The sequence below is a fragment of the Euwallacea fornicatus genome, chromosome 13, assembly GCF_040115645.1.
Source record: "Euwallacea fornicatus isolate EFF26 chromosome 13, ASM4011564v1, whole genome shotgun sequence".
Classification (NCBI taxonomy): domain Eukaryota; kingdom Metazoa; phylum Arthropoda; class Insecta; order Coleoptera; family Curculionidae; genus Euwallacea; species Euwallacea fornicatus.
The window spans coordinates 161,323-185,375 of record NC_089553.1 but is presented as its reverse complement, the minus strand read 5'-3'; the positions used below and the strand labels follow the sequence as shown (position 1 = coordinate 185,375).

The following is a 24,053-nucleotide window of genomic DNA, read 5'->3' as shown; positions in this document are numbered from 1 at the left end:
TGATAAAAAATTAATTACCTGTGGAATTATCCCTCAAATTACTGCCAAAGCTATTGCCAATATAAATTTCTAGTCAAATTTTTTACAAATTCATTACACATTTAAAAAAATCCCCCTTATCAAGAATATTGACAATGTTATACACAAAGCCTATAAAAGAAATATGAAAATACCCTTTTATACGGTAATAGGACCCATACTTCAGAAAAACAAGCTATATATCAATTATCTTTGTGTCCATCCGGCAATGACTTTCGCCCCAGTGTACGTTGCAGCGCTAGGTGTTTTGGGAGTGGTGATTTTTTATTTTATACATATTACTTATAAAAGCGAAAAACACCATTACAACTTTCAGGTATTAAACGCTTTTGATATCTATAGGATAATAAAATGTGGCTCAGTTTTGCCGGGCTATATTTGGAAGGAACGCCTAAAAAAGGGAAAAATTATAGCTCCAGAGGCAGAGAGAGATTGCAAGCTTATATCCTTGGTTTTATCTCTAGAGTACTACCTTTTTCTACTCCTGGGTTTACTTACTGTGAGTTCAGGACTCTTTGTGGAATACAAAATACAATTACAATATTAATTTACCAATATTATTTCCTTAGAACAACCCCATCTTTTACATGCCATTTCTAGCACTATATGCCTTAATCATTTCACTGGAATTAGTAATATTTATCGCTAGGATATTTGTGGACGGTTTCAATTTGCAAAAAAAGACACTGATAATAACAATATTTATGATTTATAACTGGTTGTCTGTAGTATGTACTTTTGCCAGATTGATATCCTACTGTGATATGTAAATTCTAGGAGAATTACTTAATAAAACACAATGATTAGGCATCAATCCAATTTATTGCTACATAAGAAACGCACCCGTCTTTAACTGAGGCTAATACTGCCCCTTTTTTCACTGAAACCCCTAACCTACCAAAAGCAACTAATTCCGTGGGGGTAAACGTCCTTTCCGACTCTATACACTTAACTATGAATATTGCATGATAAATTATGGGGTCACCCAAATATACTAAAAAGTTGCCACCAAATTTCTCACCACTTGTAACATAATAACCCCTATCCCATAAATCGCGATAGACAATAGTTTTTAAGTTATTTGTAAGGGAAGTTATACGTTCTTTAGAAATGAAGGACAAGGATTGGGGACTTGAGTCTTTTAAGAAAATTGGCCATAGCATATTTGCTTTGGTAATGTCTGACGATTTATCAAGTTCCTCATTAAAAATTTCTGCCTTAGTTCTATGGTCGCCTACTTTCCTTCTCATTTGCACAATTTTGTCTATTAAAGTTTCTAGCTGAGCTCTGCGCATTTTCTTATACTCCTGCTGTTGCCCCTGCATTAAGGCATTTTCAAATTCCTCGACAGACTTGCAATCTTCAATTTCAGTACTATGACATTCAACAACTTCCGCTAATTCTTTGTCAATCAGTAGAAGCACTTCTTCGGGAAGTAATTTGGAAGGTAATGAAGGAATGAAGTTTGTGCTGCCTATAATGTGCCCCATTATCCGATGAACTGATCTGAGTGTTGACCAATCCTCTAAATCGAAGACGAATACATTGCCGTTAATGAATGTTAATTTTATCATTGCAAATTTTTGGTTTTTGGTTTCATAGTATGCAGTGTTTTGAAGAAAATTATAATAAAAATAAAAAGATTTACAACCTCACTTTTGGTCCATGTAAAATAATTTTGTGTTCGATCATTGAGTTGAAAGGGTAGTTAGAGTGACGTAACAATAGTTATCACGTGATTTATTGGAATTTTCAAATAATTCTCGTGAAGCACTGCATTAATAATTGAACAATCCATTATTCAATATGTCGTTACACGATAGATATTCCATCTTCCTAGACAAATGTGTTAACTCCTTAACAACGTGGAAAAACTTCATTAATGAAAATTTGGAAGATCCCGAAAAAGAAGTGGAAGTAGCCAAACTAAAGGAGATTGCCCAGAAGTTTTGTACCATTGATAATAAATACCAAAACTCTAAAAAGGCTATAATTCTTGTGGAGGAGACTATTTCTGATCCATCTCAAGACTACTTAATTGATGAATTATATCAGCAAAAACTGTCCACACAATCCGAAACAGTTCACACTGATCATGAAATATGGGACCAATTGTTCCACAACAACTGCTCTATTCTTGAAGTAGTGCCAAAGAATTCACAAGAAGACAGTACATATGAAGATATTGGTGATTCATTAATGTGTTCTACCTCCTTTACTCTCCCACTAGATCCAATAAGGAAAGGGGTTATTCGAAAGCCTTTACGAAATATTAAATGCAAACATATATATGACAGTGAAACAATTTATGACTATATAAGACAATCTAAAAAGAAAGCTATGTGTCCTTACATAGGATGCAAAAATAACAAGTTGACTCCAGCAGATCTACAAGAAGATCTGCTATTAGAGAAACAAATTTTACGACATATTGCAACCCAAGGAGGTAGTTCAAGAAATGAGGAAGAAGAGATGGACACTTCAGGGAGTGATAATGATGATTAGACTATTACATTATTATACTGAATGTTCTTTTTTTCATAATAAACCTTTACAACTAATGGCATATTTGGACACTTGGACTTTATTTCCTATCAATGCTCTGCTGTGCTTGTTTTTGACTTATAAGATTCCTTAGTTTTCACTTTGCATACCAAATATTTTGAGAGTGTTAAATTATAATTTAACACATTTGGAAAGATGTGGTACAATGAAATTTTAATGTGTTATCTTTCAAAACAAATTAGTACAGTACCAGTTCTATACTTTCACATAAATGCACTCTGAAGGTTGAATTTTAAATGGACATCAACTCTAGTTTCAGAATATACCACAAATATTTACAGTGGATTTTGTAACGCACTTTGGATACCATAAGTAGATTGAATAAAATAACAAAATGGGTTTACCATAATATAAAGCAAATTTTTATTAAAAGTACCTCAATCACAGTTAGTGGGGAAGCAAACAATAGTTAATAATAGTTTTATTATTCAATGTCCAATTAAATATTAAAGGAATGGTAGTTCTGATCAAGAAAGCTTATGAGTCACATGCTATGTCTAACATTATTGGTTTTAAAAATTTACATTTATTAGATAAATTAAAAGTATGTTTGATTGGTCCCATCAATTATATTTTTACTACATTTAAATGCACCTTTAACATAGTGTGTCTTTAACTGTTGAGCAAGTATTATATTTGTTGATATATTAAATTAAAACAAAATGTGTAAGTTTTTAGTTTGAATTTCAGAAATGTTTGATTTTTCCAAACACCACAATTTTAGGCTGCTGATTTAAAATTTGCTGTTACTTGATTATCTCTAATATACAGCTTCACTTTCTCAACCATCTCCTGATCAATACACTTGGCTTCAAACAAATAATCAACCAATTGACTCAAAGTCATTAAAGCATGCATAGTAATACCTTTATCTTTTAAAAGTGCAGCACCCCCTTGTTCCCTATTTAGAAACACAATAGCATCTGTACATGTTAAACCTGCAAAAAACAATTCAATTAATTAAATAATAAAAAAGTATCCCTTTATTGAATTATTAGCTTTTATATAGGTAACTAGTCACAATAGTAATTCTTACAAAGAACAAAAACACTGATTTTTTACCTACAAAATTTGTTATAATTAAAGTCTGAAATATGATAATACATATCTCTACAATTTAATAACAACTCAAGTCTTTTAGGTTTGAGTTGTTGATTTGTGACTTAAGCTCAGCCATTTTTTATTTATGAAACATAACAATTTGATGATTGGTAAAAACAAATTTTACCTTACTGAGAGTAAAAATATTAATGTATTCTCCATTTCTAAAGTCTTTTAAAAACTTGAAGTGAAAACATAGAGGAAGTTGTAAGGGACATGCTTTTTGCAATATGAAAGAGACAACTGGGTAATAGTTTAGATTGAATAAAAAAATTATTTTTTGCAACATATTGTTTCAGTTTGAAATTTTTGCTTTTACACAGAAGTGTGTACAATGAGTATGGAGTAGTAGAGCAAATCTGCACTTCAGTTATTCCAGTGATTATAATTAATAATTACCATTAGAGAGAAATTTAAATTCATCATTTATTTATACAGTCTAAAATTTAGGCAGCATTGACACAGTATAAACTATTTATAAAGTTATAAAATAACACTTCAGTGGATTTCAACTTTGTTCATTCCTCACCATAATCTTCTTACTATACTTACCTTCATTTTCCAAGTCTTTTACTGTCTCTAAAATGCTAGATCCTGATGTAACTACATCTTCAACAATAAGACACTGGTCTCCTGCTTTAAAGACACCATCAACTATTTTCTTAGTGCCATGATACTTGGGTTCTTGCCTCCTCATCACCATTGGAATGGAGGTTTGTAAAGACACTGCTGTTGCAATTGGTAGAGCTGTATAGGGAACTCCACATAGTATATCAACATCTATTCCTTTGATTTCATAGATTAGCAACTCGGCCAAACTTTTCTATATTAGGATAGAGATACTGCAGCTTTACTAAAGGTTTTTTACTGATGAGGTTTTGACTCACCATTACATCTGGATAACTGACCATAACCCTTAAATCGCAATAAACCGGTGTCATAAGCCCCACTTTGGTCTTAAATTCGCCAAATTTAATTGCATTGATATTAAACAGTTTGATGGCAAAATCTCTCAAATTTTCTTGTTGACTTGCCATAATTAGAAGGCGAATAAGAAATAGAAAGATGCGATTAGATGAATGATAAAAGCTTTTTCATAAGAGAGTGTTTACCAGCGTAAAATTATAACAGGATTATGAGATAAATTGAAACGTTGTTGTGATTTTAATAATTTATTATAACATATTAATATTTAAATAAATATTAAAGGTTAAAAAAAATGAGTGAGGTTAGATTTCTATAAATGTCATTGCTGCTTGTTTGTTCTACTTCAAGTACATTTTTCTACTCTTAAGATTCTGAGTTCCACTTATTTCCTTGGCACTGCCTTTAAGATTGTGAAACACAGAAAGTTTTTTTTTCTATTAGGTACTAATTGATTTAATATAAGTGCTGTAATGAAACAAAACTTCATAATCAAGTAATTGAAATAGCTTTCCAATACCCGGATTTACTACATATGCTACAATATCTATACTTTGGGTCAGATTCATCTCTATTATGAACCTGTCAAAAAGTAATGACAAATGACATACGCTAATTCAAAATTTTTGAGCGGAAAATGAGGGAGGAACGATTATGGATTTCTTTTCACCCCTTTAGCTTCTTCTTCGACCCCTTTCCTTTCGATTTCATTCAAACCCTTGCGCAATAAGGACGAATCAGGGCCAAAGCGTGTTGAATGGCGACCCGACAAGCGTAGCGATTATGATAAAAAGCCGCACAAAACCTATTTTTTTTACTATGGTAAGTGTCCTTTACATTTAGTTCTTTACAACTTTACTATTTACGTTCGTCTATGGTTATTAGAAATTCTTGTGATGTTAGTATTTCCAAATTTCCACTGGAAATGCTAAAGTAATATCTAATTATTTTTAGGCAATATAATGTTAATATAATGAATTTCTCTCCATTTGGAAGTCATCTTTCTACTTCTATTCCAAACATACATCAGTTTGCAGTTAAACTCTCACAAGACTTTCCTTCAACAAGCTTGAATTCTTTGGATGATATTACATTAACAAATCGGTAAGCTTTTTTTTATGTTGTAGACTGTAGTATAAAAATAAAATTGATGAGATAATTTAAGGTGGATTTGAATTTGTGCATATACCTTTTTTATGTACACAGATATACTGCAAATGGTGTTCCCTCATTTACCCAACATCATCATGCCACTGCCCAACAGCAGCTTCTTGCTGCGTCCAATAAAAGCAACGGAAACTACCTCAATTCACAAAGTTTATACTCTCAAAATGCCTCTTCCAAAAGGCAAAATTTTGATCAGCAAAACTTGGATGTCTTTTGCTTGCGGAGTGACAAGCTGCTAGTTGGTAATGGGGAGAATAGTAAGGTTGTATCTGAAGCTTTTGATTCTGTACAAAAACTGAAGGAAACATTTTTACAGAAAAAAGAGCATGAACTTTCAAAATCTCTGGGTCAAGTCCAAAGCAATAACCAGGCAATATCAAGCAATCCGTCTTCCTCGGTGCTCTCAAATTCTTGGCAAAATCTGACAGCTTCCATGGATTATTTGGCGCAGCTTCCAGCCAACAGTCTGCCCATAACCTTGCAGGACATCCTCAAATATTCTGCAGAGTCTTTAAAGAAAGACAGTAGTGTTAGTCAGCAGTCTACACTGCTGCAACAGAGCAGCTCACCTAATCTTAATTTGATGAACAATGGTAGTAGCTTGTAAGCTGTTTCTTATATACCACCTTAATTGGGCACCATTTTTTAAGGCACAATCAACATTGACTCTCTAAATATTGGAAGCAATACCAATGGAAACTTAAGTACAAATAGCAATACTTTAAGCACTATAAACACTGATCATTTGAACAACTCTACTACTATTGTTATAAAGAAAAAGAAGAAAAAGAGGCCTGAGAAGGAGAAAAAACCAAAACCAAAACCTGGTAAAAACCGTGAATGAGAATGAACTAAAACAACTCAAATAAAATTATCTGTAGGTGAAATACGGCTGTCAACGGCCTTAGATGGATCTACTTTGTATTGTTGCCCAGAGTGCCATATGGCGCTTCCAGAACGAGATTTATTGGAGCAGCACTTAATGGGACACAACATGGAGCGACGTTTTGTTTGCGACATTTGTGGGGCTGCTTTGAAGCGTAAAGATCACTTAACAAGGCACAAGCAAAGTCATAATCCAGAGAGACCTTTTGTTTGTTCTGTGTGCTTGAAAGCATTTAAGAGAAAAGAGCAGTTAACGCTGCACTTTGTTATTCATTCAGGGGAGAAAAGGCATGTTTGTAATGAGTGCGGAAAAGGTACGTTTTATATGCATCATTCTCAATATATTTTTAAAGATTTTTCGTCCATTGGCTGAATATTTAATTTAATGTATGTATAGATATCTGAATGAATCAAAGAAAGGTGGGAAACACGAAAATGTTGTTTACTACGTATAAGTTAACTAGATGGGTCTGTCACACTCCCTCTAAGTGGAGTTATAATATAGTGTAAACACAATTTTTAAAAATGGCTTGAAAAGATCATTAAAAATGATAAAACCGAAACTCACGGTTGGATTAGAAGCGCTAATTGCATACGCCGCAATTTATAATCCTTTAGTGGTTATTTTGCTAATCGTGCATTATACCCGTTGTTCTTCATGAATGACTTTAAAACTAGTTAACGATGTGATTAACAAATTGTAATAATCATACAATATTGTATCATTTTTTTAATGTATTCTTTAGTGCTTTAAACGATTATATGATTTTTTAGGTTTTTATCGTAAGGATCACTTGAGAAAGCACACACGGTCCCATATTGCCAGGAGAGTGAAGGCGGAGCTCTCACAACAAGGAATAAGTTCTCATAGTATTACACCTTAAAATGCAAATTGAATATCGAAAATTAAGAGAGAAAAAATGAGTTCTCGATGAATTAAAGCGGAAACGTAATTTTGAATCGTTTAGACTTCTTATACAGGGTAAGTCAATTTTTAGTATTAAGACTTTAACTATGGATAGAGGACCTTATTTTAAGGCAAAAACATTAGGTAAATGATCTTTCAAAGGCCTTAGTTTTTGAGCTACAGGGCGTTAAAGTTTTATTCAAAACTTATAAATTTGTTGATATATATTTTCTAAACGGTTAATATTTTAAAAATAAAATTTTGCTCGTTTTAACAGTTCATAATGGTGCGTTTTTTGATGTAAAAATATATTTGTTTAAGTTTTCCAGTAGCATACTTACGGACACATCTCTCAACTTTTTTTAAAGAAAAAAGATGATACGATAATGATTTTTCTTTTATTCTCTATTTAATTTAGAAGTGAAAAGGTCTCTTGACTTTTTTTTATCCCACACACCGTGTTTGACTAAAAAAATTAAAACCACTTGAATGCCGCATGATATTTTACCTTACTCTAACTATCAGTTTCAATTTTCTTTTGATGTACCGGTTGGTTATGATTGTAAATTTAATTCAAACTCACTTTCATGTCTTAACGTTAATCTAAATACGTTACAGGGGTAATAATAATGTTTATTTGTTTTAAATTAAATTAAACGAAATAAAACTTTTTGAATTAGGTAAAAATAAATTACTGTTAAGAATACTTGACTATTTGAATATGTAACATTTTGTTCCACACTAAATTCACATTGAAGTTTAATGAAAGGTACTATATTAACTAAATTTGAATTTCAAAGTTTCTTACAAAGATTTCTAATCCTGTTAATTAGAAAGGCCGTAGTTTTCACAGGAGTCATATAAATACTCTCCTTTAAATGTACCTACACAAAAAAGTCTACTGACCAATCCATCTTTCAGGGAAATTGCAGTTTAACCAGTCTTTCACATTTTTTTTTAATATGTGGGACACCCATCTAATTGAAACCAGATCTTGTTTTTTACATTAAGAGAAATTTTATCCCAAATATTGGCATGCTCTTTGCGAAAACTCTAAGAAATAATCCTGTTTTCACGTGGTGATAAAAAAAAATAGCTCTAACAAATGAATACGATAAAGACCAATCCAAACATTTACGCTAAATTAATTCTGAAAAGCTCGTTGATGAATTGCATGCGGGTTACCGTGCAAAATGGGTTAGTTACAAAAATTTACAACACCTTGACGAATAAAATATGATTCATCAGTCCCCAATGCATTGAACAAAAAATATCTATTATTCTGAACTGCATTAAGGACCTACCAATAAAATGTTATTCTTTGTTCCTCATTACCTTCTTGTGAACCAAGTACTGGTCTCAAATATATGGTATCTGGTACTGGTATCAGATATCTCAAATTAGCGTGCCTGTGATTCCATTTTAAAGCAGACAGAATTTTAATTTGGAAGACGCCTAGAGTAACCGCCACTCTGTGAGTATTGGTCTTCGGATCCCTATCAAATTCACATAAAATTTAGCTGTAATTTCTAGCTTGCCGATTGTTATTTTGTTCATATTTGTAATTAGGTGTATTTTTTAACACATTCGCTGTCAATGCCATTTTGCATTATACAACTTATGACCGAGAATTGTTTGTTGAGAAATATGTTGTTTTTAGATTTTATCATGTTTTAGGAATATTAGAATGGTTTTCTGGGACAAACCAGCAAATTTGTGTGCAACTGCATAAACGCGGGACTGGTACTGATTCACAAAATGTATTGCATTGCCACTGCCCGCGTATACGCGAGTGTCGAGTTTTTACCTATTTTCTAATAAAGAAAGTATTCTTGATCATAAAAGTCAATTAATTTTGCATTTGTTACATAAAAAAGTAAAAAACGCTTGTTTAATATAAATGAAACAATTTTTTTTGCTATAAAAAAACAAAAAATAAGTGAATTTTAAAAATATAGAGTAAGAACGAACATAAACGTAAAGACTGATTTCGACAAAAACAAAAATATATTTTTCCTTGGCTAATATAAACTTTGAGAGGTATGAGAAGTACGTAAATCAAATTTTAACAAGACACGTTTTATTTATGAATTATGTTAGAACAGTCGAACCAAAATCATGGTGTGACCGGACAGTTCGGACATTCATACATTGTTTCCCACCTCTTGATCTCTTTGACTTTACATGAGGTACATACTCTTTCTAGTATCTCCTCAGTTTGTTGTTTTTCACATCTCTTCATGTGCTCTTTTTTCATTCGTATTGTATAGTTGTTACAGTGTTCTGTTTTCTAACGAATCCAACCTTTTTTTACCTTAACTTCATTGACGAATTTATAGGAAAAATATAAAATTTAAAGACTTTTACGTAAAAAAGATACTCTTATTGAAAAGCGAAATCTCCAATGGCTTTCGTAAAAATTTTAATTTAACAAATCGGTGATTACTATATCTGATTAAATAAACATCAAATTTAAAACCTTTCATTATTAATTTTATGTTATTTTCATTCATCATTATCATCTTCATCATTAGACTTCATTAATAAATATTGTCACATACAGAAATGTCAAAAATATTTTTTTGTTTCATTTTAATGCCAGCTGGGATTTAGAATCCAGTCGTAGAACTCTGGTTTTAGGAAATACAATATATCAATTTAAAAAAAAGCATTTACATTGACTTTATTTACTAAATGGATGTTCGTTTAAAAAGTTTACTCTAATTTTAATGAATGTTAAATTTTACGATGGTCGTGCCAAAATTTTGTGAAGTAAAAAGTCACAACGATACGGTCAGACATACGACGAATACAAGAACAAGACCAACTAGAAGGGCACTTCGCCATGGAGCTCGTTTAAATGACAGCATCTATACGAAATTGACCGAAGAAAATCAAGCGTCGCAAAAATTACAATATATTAGTATTCTAGGGTTAATAAAATATTTACGCCCTGTATTTCAAAAACTAAGCCGTTTTGAAAGATATGTTTATATAGCGTTTTCATCTTAAAATAAGATTCTTCATCAATATTTAAATTCCTTCTACTAAAAGTTGACACACTCTGTATATACAGCGTAATTTAAATTCACTACTGACCATTGGGATCTCGAAAATCCAAAAAAATATCAAGTTGTTTAATTAGGACAAAGTTATCTATTTTCGAACTTTGTTAAATGCCGTTTTAAAATTTCTAATATTCCCATTACTTCCAAGTATTATCGAAAAAAAAACGAAATTTCCACAAATGTCTTTAATTTTTTTTAACTTATTTAAAGAGATTTTTTAAAATGAATATTATTTATTTGTGAGCACTTTTGTTCCTTTATAAAATGGTGTTATTAGATTTTATATCTAATGTTTCGGAATTTGGGAATTATCGTAAACTTCATTTATCTAAATGCAGACCTGAAATTTTTTATTATATTTTTAGAAAGTCTTTGATTTTCTGAATTAAATGATGTATCACACTTGTAGTAAAAACAAACGTAAGAGTGCAAAATACATTTCTAATAAATAAAATAATGAAGCTCTACTCAGACATAACGTACAACAATTCAGTTCCATGTTTTAAAAAATGCATTGATAATGATTCTCAATTTCCGAAACATTGTATTCAAAATCTAATGACGCCATCTTATAAAGGAACAAGAGTACTTGTGAGGAAGTTAAATTCATTTTAAAAAATCTCTTCAAATAACTTAAAAAAAAGGGCATTTATGGAAATTAAGTTTTTTTCAAGTATCTTCCAAATTTTAAAACGGCATTTAGTAAAGCTCAAAACTGCGCACTTTTGCCCCAATTTAAACAACCTCGTCTCTTTAATAGATTTCTAGATCTCTATAGTGAACAGCAAATTTAAATTATTCTGTATATCCGCTTCGTTTCAGTTTAGAAAGTCTTGATTTGAAATTGAGTCGCTGGGAATTTTTGGTGTCTTTATTTTGACTCAAATCATCATTAATCGTGAGCTCTACATTATGAATAGTTTATAGCTAAAATTCTACTGTTTAATAGCTCCAAAATTATTTTATAAAAAATGGAGGAGGTTGCGTAAAAAGTAAACATTTTGGGCTGTGATAAAAGAAGACAAATAGTTATTGGATGTAAATATGGTATACAAAAAATTAGACTTAATCTAAATTCGTTTTTGGCTATAATAAGCGCAAGCGTTCGGTGATATTAGTGTATTAGACAGTGGAATTTATATAATCAACGAGAAGTATTGTTAGTAAGGCACGAGAAAAATGTACAGGGCGATCGCATATCTCTTTTCCTGCTTTAGGTAGAGGCGTAGCAAAACTGAGTACAACAATGTTTCTTAAAGATAAATTTTAAGCTTAAGAGCATTTAAAAATCTACTAAGTATATGACTACCTCAGCTTTTATATTATTATATATTGTGATACATGATGAAGTACATACTTTGGTATATGTAGGTGTAGATGGTAGTACGCTGTAAAAGGCTTTTTTGAGGCTATAAATGGTCTTCAGGTAAATCTTTAATGAAGATGATACGGATTAAAGGACCTTGACATTATTTGCTATAAGACGTTGAGGAAATATGCTCAACTTTAGCGCGATTAAATGTTCGTCCTGCTCTTATACCTTACATTTCGCAACTGCTTTTACAATCTATATAAAATATTTTTTAAAACCTTTGCGTCACTATTGAATGAACCAAAACCAAAGATAATTCAGTTCCCTTATTGTTATAATTAGCTCTAGTGATAATGATGTTAAAACTGGTGTTTGGAATGATCAATTGTGTCTTTACTATCTGCGAAAGAGTAAATTGAAGCAAGTAAGGAAATTCTAAAATTTGCAATAATAATAATAATTTTCCTATAATATATAGGTTATCTATAACAGGCTCTTCCATAAGCAGATTTTTCTATCCGATTTTGTATTCATTTTTGTTATGATTATGTTATTTTATAAGTTATAATGTTCGCGATGTGATCGTGTTGTATGTGTAAGTCTGCGTTGTTATTTTTAATATTTTGTTACAGCTGTGTGTGTTTCCTTTTAACAGAAATGCTTGTGATTGAGTTAAAAGCTTTATGTATTTTTAGATTCAATATAGTCGTATTCCAATAGTAAAAAATATATTGTTAGTTTTAGGCTTGCAAAAACCCAAAATAGCACATTAACACAGTAATAGTTTAGATAAGGCTAAATCGAAAGGGAAACTATTATTGCTGTGTAATTGTCGTCCGAATGTTAATTTATTACGTTTAGGATGCAAATTGTGTCTATATCTTTACGAAAAGCAGGTTATTTAAACAAAAAAATGATTGGGCCGCGCAATACGCATCTTTGCCGCTCTTCGAAATTTTCGTCACGTTTACTTTGTGGCAACACAGCTTCAAAAATACATAAATGATCAGAAAATTCTAACCTCACTTTTCTGTTTACAGAACGTTGAAATATCTTTTTTAATTTGAATTATCCTCGCCACTAGAATTAGTACTTTCCGCTCATATTTTTGCTTTGAATTTGTTGATAATTAACATGTCTGACCACCTAGACCTAAAAGCTTTTGCAGTGAAATTATTTAACATTAATGCTGTTAAATTCGGTGAATTTAAAACCAAGTTGGGGTTTGCGACCCCTATTTATATCGATTTGCGTATATTGATCAGTTATCCGGATATTACGGTAAGTACAATTGTTTTTGTAGACCCTTTATGCTCATTTAGACAATGCCTTAAACTAACTAATTGCACTTTTGATTTAGAAAACTCTGGCAAACTTGCTCCTTGAAAAAATGAAAGGAATAGATGTAGATGTACTATGTGGAGTTCCATATACTGCCTTACCAGTAGCGACAGCAATATCTTTACAGACCTCTATTCCTATGGTAATGAGGAGACAAGAACAAAAATGCCATGGATCACAAAAATTAATTGAAGGTGTGTTTCACACTGGGGACCGATGTGTTATTGTTGAAGATGTTGTTAACTCTGGAAGCAGTATATTGGAGATGGTTAAAGATCTTCAGGATGAAGGTAAGGATGTTATATACTATTCAAAAACTCTCAACATTCTAGAAATCAGAATATTTCTAGGAAATTAATGATTGCTCTATTGTATTGTTTCAGGATTAAAATGTAAAGACGCCATTATATTTTTAAACCGAGAACAAGGAGGTGCAAATTTGTTGCAAAATCAAGGGATTACAATGCATGCATTACTGACATTAAGTCAGTTAGTTGAATATTTGTTCGAAGCCAAATGTATTGATGAAGCAATGGTTCAAACAGTGGCTCACTACATTAATGATAATCAAGTAACTCGGGCAACCATGACAAAAATACCTAACAGAGTAAAAATGTCATTTTTGGAAAGGGCAAGTTTGGCTAAAAACCCTGTTGCTTCCAAGTTGTTTCAAATCATGGCTACCAAGCAAACAACTCTGTGTTTAGCTGCTGATTTAACTGACTCAACAAAGATCTTAAACTTAGCTGAACAAGTAGGACCATATATTTGTGTTTTAAAAACTCATATAGATATCATTGAAGATTTTAATGAAAATTTTCTTAAACCTTTGAAAGAGATAGCTCAACGTCATAATTTTATCCTCTTTGAAGACAGGAAATTTGCTGATATTGGTAACACAGTTGCTTTACAATACAGCAAAGGCCTTTATAAAATATCTTCTTGGGCAGGGTTAGTAACAGTGCATTCACTATTTGGAAAAGGTGTGCTTGATGCAATTCAAGGCATTGAAAGCGCTAAAGAAACAGGTGTATTCCTTCTTGCTGAAACAAGTGCATCAGAGAGCCTTATAACCGACACATACACAAAAGCCACCCTTGAACTTGCCAGTGAATTCCCTGATCTTGTAGCAGGAATTGTGTGCCAAAATCAGTTATTTTTGGATCACCCAGGAATGATACAATTGACCCCTGGGGTAAAAGTTGGGGACAAAGGTGATACATTGGGTCAAAGATACAACTCACCAGAATATGTAGTGGTAGAAAAAGGTGCTGATATTGCGGTTGTTGGGCGTGGTATTACAGAGGCTAAAGATCCAGTGGTTGCAGCCAAAAATTACAGGGACTTATTATGGCAGAGTTATATCAAACGAATGGAATGTTGAGGGATGATGACCCCTGACATTTAGAAATATCACTATTACAAATATTGTTAGAACAAGTAAAACTTGTTCTAAAATTACGTATATGTGCTTAAAAAAGAAATTGAAAGATCAGAAGTCATTGAATACATTGATTGAAATATATGTGATAGTAAAATGTATGTTCCTCTTATCTGCATTTAAAATTTTTTTAATTTCAAAACTGTTTTGTATATTCCTATAATATAGTTTTATTAAAGAACTTGTTTACTACATATTAATTTTATTTATGTTCTAATTCAATTCGGATATAGAGAAATTGATCTGCTTGCATAATCATCCCATTTTTTCAGTTAATATTTTGTTTTTCAAGGAATCTATACAATAGATATGAAAACAAAAAAAAACACGTGTCAATATTAAGGGAAAATTATGTTTGCTAACTTTAGCAGGAACTGTGAATTTCATTATTGACAAGATAGTATGTTCATGACCAATTGATTCCTTATTTGGCTTTAAGATACTTAATGTTATTTGTGGATGACAGAGAATGTATTAAATGAAGAAGTATGAATTTTATACCACAATATTGAATTTGAATTTTTACTTTTGTGAAAATGGACGCGATTCAACGAATTAGCAAGAAGAGTAACCTTTAAACGACTCTCTGAGCGTTTAAGTCTTCAAATCGCAATTACAGTAACGTTTTTCTTTTTTACTTACTATCCAAAATTTGAATATATACATCTAAATCGAGTCAAGAATGAAAAGAAATCAGTTTTTTAATATTCCTCTCCCCTATGTTGTTCAAAGAATAAATGCTAACGTGATTAAAAATTAAGACCACTGAGGTAGACGTTTATTTGTCATTTTTAACTAAAAGCCTTAAGAATAAGTCTTTTTGGGTTTTTACATAAACAAATAATAAAACCTCTGTTTGTACGTTATCAGAATGATGTATTAGCCGACAATCACGAACTACACACACTTGTACATTCAGCGAACTTACATAAATAGTTAAAATCAAAATATACACAAATATTCTTAATTCCTGTACTCAATTAAAATCATAGCACACAATCGCAAAATTGACTACTGACCATAATTGCGTTCGATAAAATTACAATTTCACAATATACAGCTGCAAATTGCTTAAAAATATAAAATTAGCATGACTCGTTCTAATTAGCTTGAACCCAAATTAAGGCAAAAATTACAAAATCAATAAGTTTATTATGCATATTAATAAGGATTTTTTTCTGAAAAAAATCACAATAATTCTTTCTTGCCCTCTATAGGCCCTTATAAGGGGCCCTGATTAATAAATCTCGGACTATCTTGAAGTGATGCGGAGGGGTTGTGTGCGAATCCGCCGAAATCAGTCTTACTTAGCGCTAAAAAGCCACGGGTCTCGACTCACTCATAACAAACAGGCCTTAAGATTAAACGTCCGAAATTATTGTTGCGGCGTGTAATACGGACCTAGCTTATGCGACGGAAGGTAATTATTATTATTATTATTGTTATTATTACCTCGTGTGAATTCTACAGGGTGTCTTATTACGTGCGCACACTCTTGTTATCTTTAAAATGCTGTAAGTAAAAAATTCCATTTTTGGAGACTTTTAATGCCGCAACAACAACAATTTGGCTACACGTAAACGACGTTGCCAAATTGTTTTTTGGTTTTTAAAGATTTAACAAAAAATATCAAAATTTTCAAAGACTTAATTTGATTAAAAGAAGTTCAGTATATTTTTTGAAATATTTGGTCTTAAGTGATTTAACTTAATTCTTTTCTTTCCAAAATATCAATAAATCATTAACGAGTTTATAAATTATTGTATTTTTGAAATAGTCTATTTTTTTATGTTTTGTTCTAAACTGGGTCTTTCATATTTCGCCAAATCTATTAGAGTTCTATCAGGAAGACCAGGTAGCTAAAAACAGAAAAAACACTCATATGTTACATGGATTTTTTACTGTATGAATAAAATCTTGATGAATAAAGTAAAAATGGCCGATTGGTATTAAAAAAAAAAAGATCGGCTGTTTTTGAATATTTACATTTTTCGTAAAATCTTAGAAACCAAAAACCATTTGACAACTCCATTAACGGCAGATTAAAAATCTTCAAAAATAACAACCTACTCCTCAATTTACTGATTTTGGACTCTTACCGTTTTGGAGATAGAGGGCAGACCTAAATAAGACACCTCGTATACGAGTGCACTTACATCTAATAACTTAGATTAAAATCACACAGTAAAAAGGAAAACGCAGGTACTGGTCTATGATCCGGAAACACAAATTTAATAGGGTGATGTGTTTTATTAAGGGGAAATGTGAGGGTCGGGGAGGTTTTTGGAAGATTCGAAGATGTTTCTACCCTGTTCTCCAAAAAATTATTGAGAAACTCACTGAACCTCAAATAATTGAGTCAGTACGCTAGGTATAAAGCAATCACTCCCTCAAAGTCAAGTCTAAACCGCCAGAAAATTTATCAAGGGAGAAATTAATTGAGTTACTTTGCCGCAATTTATTCAAGCTGTATATCTTCTTGTTCTGATCAGAAAACTTTACTTTTCGTCCTTTTATGATGCACACCTCTGCTACGGTGACGTTTTCCACCTCATTATGTAACGTACTTTTTTCCGAACTCGGGCTGTATTTTTTGTACATATAATTTATGTTTTTTCTTATTTTATTCTAGCCTATCTTCCTCATGTGAGCATAGATAGGTTTTATTGTTCATATAAAAAATACACGGAAATAAAAGCAGTTTTTTTAGTTTAGAATGTTTATGATTTTTTAAAGAAATTTACAACGAGTTGGATTTTGTATATGACATGAATTTTTGATACATGTTTTTTGTTTTCCAATTTTTCTGTACGATGAAGAAATCTTAAGTAAACTCACGTTGTTTATCAAAATTATAAAAACTATTGTTCCCAATTCATGCAGGAAGCATCTGTCTTTACTTGTTGAAAAATGATACGCGTATGAAAAAGTGTACGTTGCCGCACTGACTTGGAATTGGGAGAGATTACATTCAAACACCGAGTGTTTGTTTCGTAATGACTGCGATAAAGTTACTTTTCTACACTGACAAAGTAAATTTGGTTTTATTTAACCGCATTAAACAAATTTTCAAATGTCATAGTGAAAACTTCAATAAAATTTGATTCTAACTTTCCAACGCTATTCTAAATATATACACAACTTGGTATCCGCCAAATATTTGTTACGCTTTTTAATCTTGCAGTAAACGTGAAATTTGTTAAACTTTTTAAGCGCTAAACACGTCGTGTTTAGCGACAATTTAAACATATTAGAGAACAGGGCGAAAATATCCCAATCTCATCTAAATCTAAACTAACCACCCTTTCCGCCTAATCTAAAAAGTGACGCAAAACTTAAACCGCTAACTGCGTTCCATAAGGCGAGACGTAGCTTAATCTAACACACTACTATAACTTAGGACGCTACCAACTAAAATAAAAGCTCCCCGATGTACGACCGCCAGATCTATTTGCAATATTATCTGCCACCAATGAAATTGTTACGATTCAAAATGAATTGCGTAGTTTTCAACGTGAATTCAATAACGGCAAGATATAATTATTTAAATCCACCTCGAACGCCTTAAAAAATTATTGAGCATTAACGCTGCCTTTACAACTACCACCATATGCACTACTACATACTGACTAAAACTACTGCCTGTAAACCGCGGATACGACGCCATTGCCCGGCTTCACGTAGTCGCCAATCATCAGGTTTTGGGCCACTGGGTAATTCGTCATTACGAGAGGCTGCTGAGGGGCTCCGGCCGGCGAAGTGAACAACGAAGGAGAGATTGCTCCTCCTATCAACTGAGCTGTATGAGTTGATGTGGGACTGGCTGCTACTCGACCTGTGAAGATAACTGATTTGTTAATTTTTCGTAAAGAATAATTAATAAATATGAACTGAAAAAAATATATTATACAAAATGTTTCAGGAAAAGAAAACAAAAAAGCAAGTCGACTAATATATAGCACGTAACATAAAGTAATTTAGGAATTTGTGAAATCCCCTAATTCGATTTTTAAACCTAATTGAATAGGTCAAAATAATGAATTACGTATAACATAAGCTTCTGGTTCTTTTCAGAAAACCATATAATTGTTAAATTGATGGTTGAGATGTTTGAATATGTGTATTTATTTTCTGGTATTACTTCTTTCAGAATTTCAAGATGCACAATATTTTTTACTCACCTCTGCCTGTGCTTGGAATACATCCTGGATGGATATTAGGCGCAGCCTGATCCATGTGGGCAGGGTCCACTAAAGCTATAAGATTATTAGCCATTAGATTATTGTTGATTAAAGTCTGGGTTGTGTCCATGGAAACCTCTCCAAGACCGTTCACTGACATGCCATTGACCATGTTTACAGCATTACGCACCCCTTGGGCGTCCAACTGACTCCAGTAGGTTTCGCTGGGAGACACACTTGAAACGCCTGAAGAAAAAGGAATCAACACCAATTCAAATTATACAAACAACTTACCTGGAGGAGGCTGTACAGGAGCCCCAGTGTACCTAAAATAAGGATTTTTAAGGTCCAGTGTATTCCTTGAAGTTTGTGCAGTCCCTTCTACTGTCAACTCTATGGTTACGTCATAACTTTGTCTTTTATTTGCTACCAACATCACAGATCCTGTTAAAACTTGTCCCTGCTTTAACAGTAAGGGCTGCTCTAATAGGCAACGTACTTGATACCTATAGAGCAACATTAAAACAATTTAATTTAGAGGAATCGAATTTATTATACCAGTGAGTAAGAGGTTCAGTTGGGGCGGTACTGAGCCAAATAGTTTGTTGAGAACCGATAAAAGCTACATCGAACCAAAACGCTAGTCCATGGCAAGTGCCTGACTCTAATATATGAAACTCCAGAGGAATATCTATTTGGTGTAAATCTGTCTCGTCTGCTTCCAGAAAATCCACTACATGCCTAACGCTTTTGCTCATGCAAATTCTCACGTCGAAAGTATCTACTATTGGTTGCCTAAAATCACACACTTTTATATATAAATCCTCAGATTCAAGTAATTTAAAATCACCTAAAATATTCCTTTACAGCGTAATTTTGTATAGCCGCCAAATTAACGCCGTGAAAACAGGTTTGAAACCAGAAATTGGCTTTGCTGTACTGCTCCATATAAAGGGCGTCATCCGTGAAGGGGACCACATGCAAATCGCCTCTTGTGGGGTACATTTTACCCCCTGGAACTAGCCACCGTTTGGCGTTGAGGTATGATTCTAACATTCGTTCGTTGTACAACATGTATCCCATCGGTTCAGAGATTATTATATCTACTTTTTCTGGAAGCTCCACTTCCTCTATTTTACCTATAAAATTGTTGAAGTTTTCATGATTTTCTTTATAATTTTTGTGATGAATACACATGTGTTAAAATTTAATAATTGCTTATCACGAATAAGGTTCACAACTCCTAAATGGAAAACAATATACTAAGCCTTGTAAAGAAAAGGCAATCCCATGACATTTGACAAAATAATTAAAAAACAGTATTAACTTTTTGAGCATAAAGAAATCAAAGGATAACAAATGAGATTTATTTTTTTCAAAGCTCTAAATTATACAGAGAATTCAAGTTCAATTTAAATCTTCTTTTCTTTTCTTTTTGAACACCTACAGTTGAAGTATTATTAAGTTGAATCTTGTGCAGCACTCCAGTCCTTAAAATCTTCCATCTATGTAACTATGCTTTAAAAATCTGTATGTGATGTAATAAATTTGCTTTTTAGAAGGATTTTAGTTAAAAAAATCATGCATTTTCAAGGGTGACTCACTACTAAGCCATTTCTTCTTAAGTTGCCAGGTACTTCAAGTTTGTATTAACTGAAGATGTCAGCAAAAGAAATGTATTTTAAAAATTTGGTTGTTTTATCTTGAGATATTTCTAATAAAACTTTTTATTTAAAATTGTTTAAGAAATTTTTTGATGTTAGTATTAGAGCAATCATAAGCATAAAATAAATTCTTATGAAAAATTTATTTGTTGTGAGGTCCTCTACACACAGGTGTTGTGTTCATGGCATTGCACCTTATGCAATTAAAAAATATTTGCCAAGAAGTAATTTTCTGAATAGAAGTGTTACTTAATCCCAGATAAAAATTTGATTCTTATATTTGTATTTTATATCACCTCTAAAGTGATATGATCATTTACTGTTTAAACTCTCCTTTAGATACTCTATTAAGCAAAATTGTCATGTCTACTAATTTTCCTCTTGACTATTATTTTAAATAAATTTTCCAACATTACAGTATCATAATGGTTTTATTAACACTTACCTGGTAATACTTTAATAATATTAGAATAATTATTGGTATCAACTAGCTTCTGGGCATAGTGAGCCATCGTGGAGGCTTCAACAGCATAAATACGTTTAGCACCTGCTTGAGCAGCAAAAAAGGATAAAATACCAGAGCCCGCACCTACATCTAATACTACTTTGTCTTTAAAATCATCTAAATTACTTAATATTGCTCTCTGATACGTGTAAGTCCTTACAAAGTCTTGTAACATGTTTTGTTGTTGGGATAAATAACCGTAAAACTGAAAATACTGTGTTGCAGATGAGTCCTCAGTTCTTACTGAGAACACTGAGGCATCCTTTCCGGACTTGATTTTCGTAATCGCTAAGGAAAACTCCCTGGCTTCTTCTTTGTAATTAAATTTAACTAGTAAAGTTTCATTGTCAATAGTAAACAAATAGGATTTGAATCCCACTTTGCAACATTCAGTGTATGCGTCTATAGGAAATTCTAGGAGTTCTGTGACTTCGTCCATTTCCAGGAGGCTTATGCTTAACCCTTGAGGGTCATAATCCGCCCTCAGTTTCACTTTCCTATTATATTTGGGGACTGAAAGGTTCTCTTCGTTTACCGAATACACCAAAACTTCCCAGATTCGCGGGGCCATAGCGATGATGATAATTGAACACTAAATTCCACTAAATCACTAATTCGGACGCACGTAATGCAGTGAAACACTTTCAAACTTATATTTATGTCTTTAATTCATGCTATGACCCACGTTTTTTTGCAAATAATATGTCAAATTTGCACGCATCGCTTGACAAAAGGGCTTTTGTTCGTTCGGAATACGGAAAACCGGTTAAAATAATCGGGCGACCTCGGAAATATGTAGAACTTATATTGAAATACGAGGCACAAAGTAATAACGGCAACAACGCATATCGGTTAGGTACAAGAGCGATTCTACTTAATCTCAAATATCACTTAAGAATACTTATATTTTTATTATTCAACTTTAATTTTTATAGAAGATAATTTCTGTGAAAACTCTCTAATGATATATTTGTATTTCTCTGTTTTAAGAACTTCATTTTTGACACAAATTTTGAAATAAAATTGAGTTTTTAATCATATTCATATTTTATCACTTTTTATATATGTAATATTAAGATTTCTAGTTTAATTGGAATTAATAACGTATTGAAGATAAGCATCAGATGACATAAAAATTTTATAGATAGAAACTCTTTTATAAAATGATATATAACAAACTTGGTAATTTTTCTTAAACTCCTTATCCTCCTATATACCTCTACCTGTTAAGCAATATTCTTACACATCATTCTTATTGAAACATACGCAGTTTGTAAAGTTAAGTTAAATGTAAAATGTTAAAAAAAAAAACGTTTTTATCAGTCAAAGTGTTTATCACATTTACACTTTCATGTGAATATAATTATATAAAAAATAATTTCACATGAAACTTCATTATGAATGAATTAGAGTTTTTCATTGATGTTATTTCATGGTATTTCTTAATATTTTCTTTTACTTTTTAACTCTTTTGACGTGTCTATCTTTCAACGTGATTGTATATAAAACAATAAAGGGTTATCATTAAAGAAAACTCAAGAAAGCGTTAAAATATCAGCGTTTTTAGCTATTTAGCAACACTTCTCCTAATTTTATATAAATAAATATTCATCAAAATTCATCCATTTAATACTAGAACCAGATCTTTAATGTATAAAATGACCAAGCACCGGCAGTGTTGCTATATTTCTTCATTCAGGTGCAATTCATTTAAACCCTTATTAAAACTTGATTTGGCAGCTTGGCGAATGTCACAATTTTTATTCTTCTTCATTTCATTTCATATGGTTCTGACAGTGTTTCGTTAAATTAACTAGTTTCTAATAAATAAAAAAAAAGAAAGAAATAAAGCCTTTTCACTTAACTTAATACTTGACTAAACCTTCTCGAATCATGACTCAAAATAGGTAAGTTTCAAATAAACATTATCTCACAACATTTCTTTCACATTGCAAAACATACATTTTTGCAGGAAACGTACTCGCAGCTTTCAGGACGAAACAGAGTTCATGCCTCTGTCGAAAAGAATTAACAACCTCCATATAAATAACATGCTCACAGACCCAAACGCTCACATGGGCCCCAATCCTCCATGGGGCCAGCTTAATGGCCAATCTCTTCCCCTTCCTGAATCACCCAGTGGCTCTGAGCAAAGCATTGAGTGGAACTACAGCCCCCAATCTCAGTATTGTCCTGATCTCAATGAATCTCAAAATCCTCATTATTTCAATATAAACAAATTATTGTATGAAATGTATGTTGAGAGGATGAGTCGAGGGTGTCACCAAATATAAAAGACCATGTATATTTTAATGTGTTAGGCTATTTGCAGTTTAAAGTAGTGTTGTCCTGCACAAGAGATATATGATAAATTTATTGATAATATGAAGGATTATCTAAGTGGTCACCCTGCAGTTTTACACATTCTTTTCATACTGCCATATAGAAGTAATATATTATGTTAATTATTATTTTATATGATCTGTAGCTGTTATTTAGGTATCCTTTTTATGATCCATAGTTCCATTATTTGTATTTAGGTATTTATTACTTACATTTAGAAACGCATTTAAATGTTGCAGTTTTAGTTTTTGAGTCTTTTGTGTAAATAATCAATAAATAATAATCCTTTTTTGTGAGTTGGAAATGCATTTTAACTCGACGTTTTTTCGTTAGCAAAACAAACTTAGGGATTATTTAAGTAACCGTTTCTTTTGTTAACTGTATTTCCTCTTTAATAGTTTTTACTGAATTGTTATAGAAAAATGTTTATTGGCTCCTGATGATACCTTGTTCTTGTAAAGACTTTTTTGACGGTTTGTATGGAATAAAACAAAGGAGATCTATAATATACATAAATGTGTTGTTATTGATTAAGTAGGATTTACTCATTGTGCCGTCGTTGTGTTGCTCAATACGCTACTGCTCAGATTGATCTCACCGAAACTCGACT

General features: G+C 32.0%; 8 protein-coding genes across 11 annotated transcripts; 5 read left to right on the top strand and 3 right to left on the bottom strand.

Moving 5' to 3' along the window:
• The first annotated feature begins 13 nt into the window (after positions 1-13).
• On the top strand, positions 14-809 carry LOC136343115 (uncharacterized). The gene is made up of 3 exons (XM_066289543.1): positions 14-295; positions 356-538; positions 609-809. The coding sequence occupies exons 1-3, from the start codon at positions 164-166 to the stop codon at positions 807-809; spliced, it is 516 nt and encodes a 171-aa protein (XP_066145640.1). The 5' UTR covers positions 14-163.
• A 16-nt stretch (positions 810-825) lies between these two features.
• Positions 826-1,613, bottom strand: Tsen34 (tRNA splicing endonuclease subunit 34). The gene has a single exon (XM_066289538.1). The coding sequence runs from the start codon at positions 1,611-1,613 to the stop codon at positions 843-845; it is 771 nt and encodes a 256-aa protein (XP_066145635.1). The 3' UTR covers positions 826-842.
• Positions 1,614-1,845: 232 nt separating this feature from the next.
• LOC136343113 (E3 SUMO-protein ligase NSE2-like) lies at positions 1,846-2,607 on the top strand. Its single transcript, XM_066289539.1, has one exon. It carries the CDS (start codon positions 1,846-1,848, stop codon positions 2,542-2,544), a length of 699 nt encoding a protein of 232 aa, XP_066145636.1. The 3' UTR covers positions 2,545-2,607.
• A 332-nt stretch (positions 2,608-2,939) lies between these two features.
• On the bottom strand, positions 2,940-5,165 carry LOC136343114 (uridine 5'-monophosphate synthase-like). 2 transcript variants are annotated; one of them, XM_066289541.1, is made up of 4 exons: positions 4,593-5,165; positions 4,258-4,528; positions 3,471-3,542; positions 2,940-3,413 (listed from the first exon to the last, which is right to left on the bottom strand). In XM_066289541.1, exons 1-4 carry the CDS (start codon positions 4,740-4,742, stop codon positions 3,325-3,327), a joined length of 582 nt encoding a protein of 193 aa, XP_066145638.1. In that variant the 5' UTR covers positions 4,743-5,165; the 3' UTR covers positions 2,940-3,324. The 2 variants fall into 2 exon arrangements, with proteins under 2 accessions (XP_066145638.1, XP_066145637.1); XM_066289540.1 differs by having other exon boundaries at positions 2,940-3,542; positions 4,593-5,151.
• Positions 5,166-5,167: 2 nt separating this feature from the next.
• LOC136343110 (uncharacterized) lies at positions 5,168-18,951 on the top strand. 2 transcript variants are annotated; one of them, XR_010732742.1, is made up of 8 exons: positions 5,168-5,451; positions 5,584-5,733; positions 5,836-6,058; positions 6,113-6,389; positions 6,447-6,623; positions 6,678-6,995; positions 7,456-9,062; positions 18,901-18,951. XR_010732742.1 is itself a non-coding variant. In XM_066289535.1 (7 exons), the coding sequence occupies exons 2-7, from the start codon at positions 5,603-5,605 to the stop codon at positions 7,563-7,565; spliced, it is 1,236 nt and encodes a 411-aa protein (XP_066145632.1). In that variant the 5' UTR covers positions 5,168-5,451; positions 5,584-5,602; the 3' UTR covers positions 7,566-12,867. The 2 variants fall into 2 exon arrangements, 1 of the variants encoding a protein (XP_066145632.1); XM_066289535.1 differs by lacking the exon at positions 18,901-18,951 and having other exon boundaries at positions 7,456-12,867.
• On the top strand, positions 13,013-14,944 carry LOC136343109 (uridine 5'-monophosphate synthase-like). Of its 2 annotated transcripts, XM_066289533.1 has the most exons (4): positions 13,013-13,249; positions 13,329-13,599; positions 13,693-14,202; positions 14,260-14,944. In XM_066289533.1, the coding sequence occupies exons 1-4, from the start codon at positions 13,103-13,105 to the stop codon at positions 14,691-14,693; spliced, it is 1,362 nt and encodes a 453-aa protein (XP_066145630.1). In that variant the 5' UTR covers positions 13,013-13,102; the 3' UTR covers positions 14,694-14,944. The 2 variants fall into 2 exon arrangements, with proteins under 2 accessions (XP_066145630.1, XP_066145629.1); XM_066289532.1 differs by having other exon boundaries at positions 13,693-14,944.
• Positions 16,632-21,853, bottom strand: Art4 (arginine methyltransferase 4). Its single transcript, XM_066289527.1, has 6 exons — positions 21,041-21,853; positions 19,782-20,070; positions 19,490-19,726; positions 19,226-19,437; positions 18,932-19,177; positions 16,632-18,585 (listed from the first exon to the last, which is right to left on the bottom strand). Exons 1-6 carry the CDS (start codon positions 21,669-21,671, stop codon positions 18,386-18,388), a joined length of 1,815 nt encoding a protein of 604 aa, XP_066145624.1. The 5' UTR covers positions 21,672-21,853; the 3' UTR covers positions 16,632-18,385.
• A 992-nt stretch (positions 21,854-22,845) lies between these two features.
• LOC136342806 (uncharacterized) lies at positions 22,846-23,739 on the top strand. Its single transcript, XM_066288972.1, has 2 exons — positions 22,846-23,007; positions 23,073-23,739. The coding sequence occupies exons 1-2, from the start codon at positions 22,994-22,996 to the stop codon at positions 23,392-23,394; spliced, it is 336 nt and encodes a 111-aa protein (XP_066145069.1). The 5' UTR covers positions 22,846-22,993; the 3' UTR covers positions 23,395-23,739.
• The last annotated feature ends 314 nt before the right edge of the window (positions 23,740-24,053 follow it).

Coding starts and splice junctions, on each gene's coding strand:
- LOC136343115 (XM_066289543.1), top strand. CDS start 164: ATGAAAATACCCTTTTATACGGTAATAGGACCCATACTTCAGAAAAAC. Junction 296..355: donor CGCTAGGTGTTTTGGGAGTG/GTGATTTTTTAT, acceptor TACAACTTTCAG/GTATTAAACGCTTTTGATAT. Junction 539..608: donor TACTCCTGGGTTTACTTACT/GTGAGTTCAGGA, acceptor TTATTTCCTTAG/AACAACCCCATCTTTTACAT.
- Tsen34 (XM_066289538.1), bottom strand. CDS start 1,613: ATGATAAAATTAACATTCATTAACGGCAATGTATTCGTCTTCGATTTA.
- LOC136343113 (XM_066289539.1), top strand. CDS start 1,846: ATGTCGTTACACGATAGATATTCCATCTTCCTAGACAAATGTGTTAAC.
- LOC136343114 (XM_066289540.1), bottom strand. CDS start 4,742: ATGGCAAGTCAACAAGAAAATTTGAGAGATTTTGCCATCAAACTGTTT. Junction 4,529..4,592: donor TCAGTTATCCAGATGTAATG/GTGAGTCAAAAC, acceptor ATCCTAATATAG/AAAAGTTTGGCCGAGTTGCT. Junction 3,543..4,257: donor AAAAGACTTGGAAAATGAAG/GTAAGTATAGTA, acceptor TGTTTTTTGCAG/GTTTAACATGTACAGATGCT.
- LOC136343110 (XM_066289535.1), top strand. CDS start 5,603: ATGAATTTCTCTCCATTTGGAAGTCATCTTTCTACTTCTATTCCAAAC. Junction 6,624..6,677: donor AAAACCAAAACCAAAACCTG/GTAAAAACCGTG, acceptor AATTATCTGTAG/GTGAAATACGGCTGTCAACG. Junction 6,996..7,455: donor TTGTAATGAGTGCGGAAAAG/GTACGTTTTATA, acceptor ATGATTTTTTAG/GTTTTTATCGTAAGGATCAC.
- LOC136343109 (XM_066289532.1), top strand. CDS start 13,103: ATGTCTGACCACCTAGACCTAAAAGCTTTTGCAGTGAAATTATTTAAC. Junction 13,250..13,328: donor TCAGTTATCCGGATATTACG/GTAAGTACAATT, acceptor CTTTTGATTTAG/AAAACTCTGGCAAACTTGCT. Junction 13,600..13,692: donor TAAAGATCTTCAGGATGAAG/GTAAGGATGTTA, acceptor GTATTGTTTCAG/GATTAAAATGTAAAGACGCC.
- Art4 (XM_066289527.1), bottom strand. CDS start 21,671: ATGGCCCCGCGAATCTGGGAAGTTTTGGTGTATTCGGTAAACGAAGAG. Junction 19,438..19,489: donor ACTGAACCTCTTACTCACTG/GTATAATAAATT, acceptor GTTGCTCTATAG/GTATCAAGTACGTTGCCTAT. Junction 18,586..18,931: donor TATTCCAAGCACAGGCAGAG/GTGAGTAAAAAA, acceptor TTATCTTCACAG/GTCGAGTAGCAGCCAGTCCC.